Genomic DNA, 8,578 nt, shown 5'->3' with positions numbered 1-8,578 from the left:
CTCATGGGTCTGGAATGTGCCGTTCCCTCACCCTCAGGCTGTGCAGACTCTTGTTCTACTGTTGACTCTGCTCCAACCATTTTCTGATACTGAGAGAGAGAACCACAGCACTGGCATGTGCCTAAGGAATTTGCTAAGAAATAGGATTTAAATGCCAACCTTGAGAGACAGAGATGGTGATGACTACTCTCTGAAGGGCCGAGAGCTCATTTTCATCATGGCATTGTGCTGATCATCTTTTACTCTCCCCAGATCCTTTCTCTACCCTTCTCCGCCAGTTCTGTGCTGGCCCCTGCAAGGGGTATCACCTTGGACCCCCACTAGCCATCTTGTCATTGTGTCTAGTCGATGGGGAGCACCAGCAGGTCGGAAAGTGAGAAAGGAGAAACCTGGCCTCTGACCGAGCTGTGGCCCTTCATCCTCTCTTCGGGATCCAGCGCCGTGATTTCCTGTCCTCGTCCTGCTGGGTTTAGGGGTGCTGCTCACAGCTAGGTTCTGGGTGTCTCACCCACACTCCCTTGTTTGTATGTTGAACACTCACATCTTTGAAACAGACCTTTGTTAAAATCTCTTCCCTTGATACAAATGGGGGTGAACTCTATTTCCTATCAGATAGATTCCTTGTTACCACCTGTGTTGCTGCTTGTTGTTCAGTCACTAAGTCCTGTCTCACTCCTTGCAAGCCCATGGACTGCAGCACGCCAGCCTTCCCTGTCCTTCACCTTCTCCCGGAGATGTGCCCAACTTGTGCTCAAACTCATGTTCATTGAGTCAGTGATGCCATCCAACCATCTCATCCTCTGTCATCCCTTGCCATGGCAATAATGTTCCATCTGTCTCCCTTCATTATTTTGAAGCCTAGAAAGAAAGCAAGTCCCCGTATTGCTGTCCTAACATTAACGCTAGGGGAATCTCATATGCTCATCTCAGTCCCATGTAAACAAAATAGATGACTTTGTTCATATCCTGTCCTGGAATTTTAAGCCTCTGTTGGATCCATGGCCATGACTCTGTTTATTCCAAAGCTCTTTCCAGAGGTAGAAGAGCTAACATTTTTATACAGCTCAACTGTTGCTTGGAATCAGAACTTGTTTGGTTCCTGAACTTTTCCTGCAGTGGTGTGAAATATGCAAAGTTTGAAATATGCACTCTTGTACCTTGATGGGAGAGTGGGAAATTTCAACACATAGCACATGGTTTCTTGTTTAATTTTGAGCAGTTGTCCTCTGAGTTCTGGCCCAAAGCCCTGTCTAATCAATATATGTCCTTGTCTGTGGGCAGGAACTTAAAAAAAATTATTAAAAAAAATGTTTAAGCATAGGAAAAGCAAACCACCTTCAGAAGTCTGTGTTAATTCACCCAAACTCTTTCTCTGTATTCATAGCCAAATGACTAAACTTTCTATTTATAAATAGAGGGGGCTTCCCAAGACCTAGGGACCCATCGCTGCTTGTAGGCATTCATGCCACAAGCCAGCCCAGGCTGTGTTTTACCAAGTGGTTAAGGGGCAAACTGGTTTGAATCTTTTATTTATTTATAGTGACTAACATAGTTGGCACTTACACATTCTCCCAAAAGACTGATAACCCCCCTTATCTTGTGCTCTAAGTGGTTCAGCTTTCAATGAGTTAGAAATGAGTGTTTGGAGGAAGAAGGGAGATGAGGATCATTCCGATTTGCCAAAAGTTCCCTAAGGCAGGTGTATCTTTGGAGCAGCCTTGTCGGGGGCCAAGGAAACCTGAAAATTCACCACAGAAGCCATCAGGCCAGCTTACAGGCATCAGTGATGAAAATTCTGAGTTATTTCTGGAGTAGGTGATTGATGTGTCAAATAGAAGATGACATTTTGATGGGCTCCAGACTTGTTGTGATAGGAGTTAATGAGGATAATGATGATGATAATGATATTTACATTGTACCTTTCTTCCAAGGAACCCTCTAGTCCTTTTATCTCATTTGCCTTGAAAATATCCCCTTGAAGTTGGGAGAGGAAAGTGTTATTAATCTGTTTTTCAGGAGAGAAAATAGAAAGTTAATTGCCCAGCTCTCATTTTGGTGATGAGAAGAGGTATTTCAATGATGAATTATATTTGGGGAGATTAAGTTTAGAAGAACACCAGACTCAGTTCCTGTTCGTTGTATACAATGCTACCATATCATATTCCATTTGTACAACTCCTTGTCCCCAAAGTCTTCAGGGGACACTCCCAGACTGTCAAAGTGAGTGAAAGTGAAAATCGTTCAGTCGTGTCTGACTCTTTGTGACCCCATGGACTATACAGTCCATGGAATTCTCCAGGCCAGAATACTGGAGTGGGTAGCTGTTTCCTCCTCCAGGGGCTCTTCCCAACCCAGGGATCGAATCCAGGTTTCTCGCATTGCAGGCAGATTCTTTACCAGCTGAGCCACAAGAGAAGCCCAAGAATACAGGAGTGGGTAGCCTATCCCTTCTCCAGCGGATCTTCCTGACCCAGGAATCAAACTGCGGTTTCCTGCATTGCAGGTGGATTCTTTACCAACTGAGCTATCAGGGAAGTCCAAATTCTGCCCAATATCCAAAACCCTTGACATTCCAACATCCATTTGTCTCACTGTGCTCTTGTACTTGTTGTCTCATGTTTCAGCCAAACAAATCCGTTTGCTGGGCTCTACCATCTGCTCTGAGAACCCGATTCTCCTTTCATAATGTTTACTACGCTTTCTGTAACTTGTGTAATGTCTGTCTTCCTACTTGGATGTAAATTCTAGGGAAGCAGGGGTAGTCACCGCTGTATCCCCAGGGCCGAGCAGAGCAGAGTTAATGGGCACACAGTAGGCGCCTCTGAAGTGCACACCGTGCTCTCCTACCTCCCAGCCTTTGCCCTTGCTATTTCCCTGGCCTCCATCCTGGCTTATTGAAGCCAGAGCTGACTTTTCAAGGCCAGATTAAGCCCTCCGTCTGTTCTCCCCTACTCAGGAACCACCATGGCACATGCTTTTTGGTGGTCCCCTTGCCTTCTGTTGTGTCACCATCTTCTGGGTACGTGTGTGGTCTTCCTTTCCTGCCCCTCTCAGACTGTCAGCTCTTGAAAGACAGAAGCTGCACCCAGGAGCCTGGCATAGTGTGTGTGCATGCGTGTTCAGTCGCTTAGTCATGTCCAACTCTGCGACCCCATGGACTGTAGGCCACCAGGCTCCTCTGTCCATAGGATTCTCCAGGCAGGAATACTGGAGTGGGTTGGCAGAGTGTGGGCACTTGCTAAACAAGTGCTCACGTGTTTGCTGTTGTTGTTGTCCGTTCACTAAGTTGTGTGCGACTCTTTGCCACCCCATGGACTGCAGCATGCCAGGCCACCCTGTCCCTCACTCTCTCCCAGAGTTCTCCCAAGAACATGTCCTTTGAATCGGTGATGCCATCCAACTGTCTCATCCTCTGCCGCCCTCTTCTCTTTTGGCTCATGTGTCTAAAATGATTGTTGATCAGAATTCTTCATCCAGCAAATTTCATTCTCAGAATCTGAAGCTTGTCATGAGAGGGGATTTTTATCTTCATTCTTCTGGAGGGCTGGGAGGAAGACCAGTCAGGGAAGCTCTGCTAATTCTTGCTTTAAAAAGTGCCTCCCTGGGATTTCCCTGGTGGTCCAGTGGCTAGGTCTCTGAGCTTTCAATGCGGGGAGCACGGATTTGACCCTTGGTTGGGGAACTAAGATCCCGCGTACTGCACAGTACAGCCCCAAATTAAAAGAAAATAATAATAAAAAACTGTCTTCCTTTCTCCTCTGAGAGTAGCGCAGAACCATGGCACTTGGGTGGAGGGTTCCATTTCCTGTGGGGGCCCAGAGCAGTTTTTCAGGGGGTGGCAGTTGGCAGGTTTTAGCTTCATCACCCATATTAGTACTCACCTAAATAATGGAGAACTAACCAACGCGTCATGAACTGAGAGATGTGATTAAATCAATGAACTCCCCAAGGGATTTTAGTATTGGTCTGTGCTTCTGGTGGGCTTTTGCATTCACCCTTCAGTTACGGTAAGAGGGCTACAGATTGAGCTCACCCTGCGGGTGTGTGAAAGCTTGTATGCAGAACATTTTTGATAGCCTGAAGACCCCAGCTACTAGGAATGTGGGCATGATGAACATCTGTTACATAACATCCCATATAAATTAGAAAGAGCTGCTCTACAACCGTATCATGAAATATTCAGGGCTGTTAAAATTGCTGATGTGGATCTATATTTATTGACACAGAGAGATGGCCACAATATATTGCCAAGTGAAGGAAGCAGATTATGAAACAGTGTAATTATGTAAAATTATCCCATATTTATATCTGTATCTGTGAGGATATTCTCCAAAAATTAAAAAAAAAATATTTATGTTTTTGGCTGTGCCAGTTCTTAGCTGCAGCATGCAGGATCTTCATTGTGGCATGCAGGCTCTCAGAGCATATGGGATCTAGTTCCCTGACCAGGGTTTGAACCTGAGCACCCTGCATTTGGAACTTGAGTCTTAGCCCCTGGACTACTAGGGAAATCCTTTTCTAAAATGTTAATAGTAGCCATCTGTAGATGATAAAATTTGGGGTATTTTTTCCATGTTTTATGTTTTTTGGGGGGGTATGGTGTGATTTTTATTTTTGCGATGAGCAGTTATCTTTACAATCAAAAAAGAGAACAATGAAGCTACTTTCAGTTTGCAAAAATTGTTGGAAATAAAAAGCCGCATTAAAAATCCTTCAAATTTCCTTTAAAAAAAATGCTTACTGTAAAATAAACAAGACAAAAAACCAAACTCTTGTATGAGCACAGGAAAAAAAAAACTGTTCAACTGTCTCCATAACTGAGCTACATTACAATGTGCTGACGACAGTTAGGAGCCAAAGAAACCAGGGAAGCTGTTTCGAGGAGGAACACATGTGAAACAAGGTCTCCTGACCAGGCATGGATAACATGCATACTTTTTAAGCACCAGAAGGATGAAGTATCCCTCAATTATCATTTTAATCCAAGCTTTGGATGGCAGCTGATTTACATATATAGTATGTCTAATCCCATATCTTATAGGAAAAGAAAAAAAACAAAACCTTCCCATCTCTGAGAGCAAGGAAATGGTGATTTCATTCACCATAGAAGTTTCTGTTGCAAAAAAGAGACACAGGCTGTCAAGCATAGTACAACTCACACTTTATTCCATCGTGATTGATATACTTGTAGGATCAGGACAGCAAGAGACTAAAATCAGTGCAGAACTTCTCTGGACTAAAGGGCCGTGAAAGGCATTACTGGTTTTGGCACACAGAGTGGATAATCATACATGGCCTGCAACAGGATGGTCAGTAAGATAAAATGCACAATAAATCTAACACCATGTGGAAATCATTTCTGAGTTCTGTAGGATGTTGAGGAGTAAATAATTACAAAGATTAACATGCAACTCTAAATAAGTCACATTGTTCATCTGCAGACTATTTCCCCCCTTCAGGATGAAGAGATAGCCTTAGGAATCTGTTCACAGTAGCTTGAAAGAGCAATCAATACACAGGAGAGAGATCTGCCTGCTGATTTCTATAGCAATCTGTCACAGTTGAGAAATAATGCCGCATCATGTACTTTCTCTATATTGTCCTTAGTAAGCTGAATCTTATTGACCACGAGATTCTGACTCAACTGTTATTTACTTACATACACTTTCTAGTGTTCTTATAATGTCAAAAAGCAGTTTTTGTTAGTTTATCCTTGTAAATCACACGTGACAAAAGAGGAACCTATATAATGGACTAATGGGTTGTGTTTCCTCTTCAAAGATAATATTATGCCGATGAGTACACCAAAGAAAGAATATTAGTATTCTGCAAGTATTTTAGGTTTTCACATCATCATATCACAGACAGGGTCCAAAGAAGCCAGTCTTGTAGGTGACGGAATAGTGCAGAATAAGATTCTGTAGAAGAGGCACATAGATTCTAAGTGATTTCTTGAGACAAGGAGAAGGAAAGATGGAAAGACACAAAGGAAAAGAAAAGTGAAAACAGCCTTCTGTTAGAACCAACTGTTCAAAAGAAATATTGATCCACTTTCAATTTACTAAACATAATAGAGAACAGTTCTTTAATTTGGAATGATAGAAATAGAGATATTGAAAATCATAAGCCAGTTAGCTTTACTAGGAAGCCTGAAGAGGCTCATTGCATTCGTTTTCCTCTGGTTGTTTTTGAGATGTTGATCTCTCCTGGGGAGGATTTCTGTTTTTGCCAGCATAGGGCCAGATTTAACCCAAAAGGGCAGCTATAACTGCTGAGGACAATTTTTATTTATTAACTTGAGCATGTGAGTGACATTAATTCTCTCTGTGGCAAAAAACACATTGTCCACCCATGATGAGACAGTTGGAAATATGACAGTGATCAAGATATGTTTTAGTCATAGGATGCATGAAATTAGATATTTGTACATGATATGAATATTAAAGTTAAGCAAAAAGAAAAAAGAAGGAGGAGAAGGAATTTCTTCAAAGTCTGACATAAAATCATCAAATAAAAAAAACAGTGGTTAAGGATGTCTTGTATGCTCAGAGGTTTCTTACTTCCATTCACTCAGGGGGAGATAGAATAAATGAAGGTATTCTCTCTTGGTCACCAAACGTAAGGAATGTCTGATTATAAACCTGTAGGTGAGCAGAGCAAGGCTTGAAGTAGCATTTCTTAAACTCACTGAATCTTAAGAAGCCATAGGCAATCTAGGAAAGGTGGAGATGACTGGGCAGTTTGATAACATGCCTGGATCAGTCACCGTTCCTTGGAAAGTACCATTTCCCCGGGTTGCTAAAAGGCTGATTCTTTCAGGTTTAAGTAAAAGACAACTATCTCTCCCTTTGCTGCAGCATTGTTCTTTGTTAAGAGATTTGTATCAGTGTAAGCTTGTGTAACAGGAAGGTCAGACAGGAAATAAATTTTAATTGAATTCCACAGTAAATGTTCATGGATATTTCAAAGTAGAATTGTCTACTGTCTGTGGTTGGCTTCAAGCAGCAAGCCTATCACTTCCTGAACACGCTCCAATTGGCTTGCACTAGCCCATCCACAATCATTTTTAGATGTAATGTCTCTCTTGAAAGGAATAACTCCGTAGATCAGGAAAAGTGTAGGGGTAGAAGGGTGGAAACAGGGTGAGTTACAACCGGGGGACATGAAAGTGAGTTAAATGAAAAAAATTCAGTCTATTCCTCAAGGTCTGGAAATGGCCAGTAATAAAGCAAAAATTCATGGAATGTGGAATGTGACTTAAAGACTTCCTGAAGTGTTGTACCCATGGACTGTTTCCAAGCTTCTTGATCTGCAGCCCCCTAGCAACCATCTGATGCTGAATTCACCTTCCTAGGTGTGGTGCCCCACTTCTTCTGGAATTTAGATCTCTGGGGCAAACTCCATCGGGGATTGCCTCTCTGTAGTTAAGTCCCCCCTCAACAGCTGCTCTGATTTTCGTCACAGTTCTGCTAAGGTGCCTATTGGACCCTTTTGGGGGTGAGTGGTGTGATGGCAGAAGATGCAGCCGTGAGGCAGAGAAGACTAATGAAAGACAGAGTCCACTTGCAGGGAGGTGTGGAGAAGGCGAGACCCCGATTCTACCCCAGGTCAAGGTGACGGTGATAGAAGTAGGAAAGAAGAAAAAAGAGGGAAAAGGAGAGGATCCCTGGACCAGGGAATTTCACAGGAGCCAGAGACAATTAATGACATACAGAAAGAAAACCCAGTTTATCTGACTGATCAAGAAGACATTCTTCAGCATATATTGGCAACTAAATGATTTTCACACAGATAATACAAACACTAAAACAAGTGTTTCCTTACTAGTATTAATCACATTTCAATAGTTCATTAGCTCTATATTTTCTAGATTGCTTAACTCGTTGAGCAAATCCACAGTTTAGGTACCACTGTGAGGGGAGGGGGTGGGGGAGGTGCAGAACGAAGGAATGAAACTTAGAATTGTAAACCAGGGTTAGTGGCGCAGTGGCACAGGAGATTGTCAACCAAAACGACAGGAGTGGCTACAGTTACCGGCCTTAGGAGTGCAGTACTGCCGGATACAAGGGAGGGACTGCGACTCAGGAGTCTACTTTCTTGTTAATTAAAACCGAGGAGCAGGTCAGCAGCCCGTCCACCTTTTCAAGTTCAGAATTGCTCACGGGGATCAGCATGTGGTCCTTCAGCTTTTCATAAACCTGCAGGAGGAATCAAGGAAAAGCAGAGAAGGTTCAGTTGCTGCCTCTGTTTTCCCTGCCCTCCCCTCAACCCCCTCTGCCTGGGACAGATAATTCATTTCGCTTGTGAGTTTAGGCTTTCCATACAGGGAACCCCAAGGTATGCATGACATTGAGACCACACCCATGCCCACAGCGAAACCCATAAAGCGAGCAGTACTGGTTAACCGCTAGCTCTCTGCTCTAACCTCAAAGCCAAAGATGTGTCAGAAATGTGGTTGTTACTAGAAAGGCCTTTATTCTGCCCTTGTCAGTGCTGGATTAAGTGATATATGAGGCTGTGGCCTTGATTTCAGTCTGAGTATGACTCTCTCTCCACACTTTAAAACCCTCTCAACTAT

At 43.1% G+C, this 8,578-nt stretch overlaps 1 protein-coding gene across 2 annotated transcripts in view; it reads right to left on the bottom strand.

Annotated features, from left to right (window-relative positions):
• Positions 1 to 5,144: 5,144 nt before the first annotated feature.
• Positions 5,145 to 8,578, bottom strand: part of DDAH1 (dimethylarginine dimethylaminohydrolase 1) — a 147,132-nt gene continuing 143,698 nt past the window's right edge. For both annotated transcript variants that reach the window (XM_065909919.1, XM_065909928.1), the window contains exon 6: positions 5,145 to 8,198. In XM_065909919.1, coding sequence (XP_065765991.1) covers positions 8,082 to 8,198 — 117 coding nt within the window. In that variant the 3' untranslated portion in view covers positions 5,145 to 8,081. The remainder of the gene's footprint in view (positions 8,199 to 8,578) is intronic.

This window comes from Muntiacus reevesi, chromosome 1, assembly GCF_963930625.1.
Source record: "Muntiacus reevesi chromosome 1, mMunRee1.1, whole genome shotgun sequence".
In the NCBI taxonomy this organism is placed as follows: Eukaryota; Metazoa; Chordata; class Mammalia; order Artiodactyla; family Cervidae; genus Muntiacus; species Muntiacus reevesi.
This window is presented reverse-complemented; position numbering and strand designations above follow the sequence as displayed.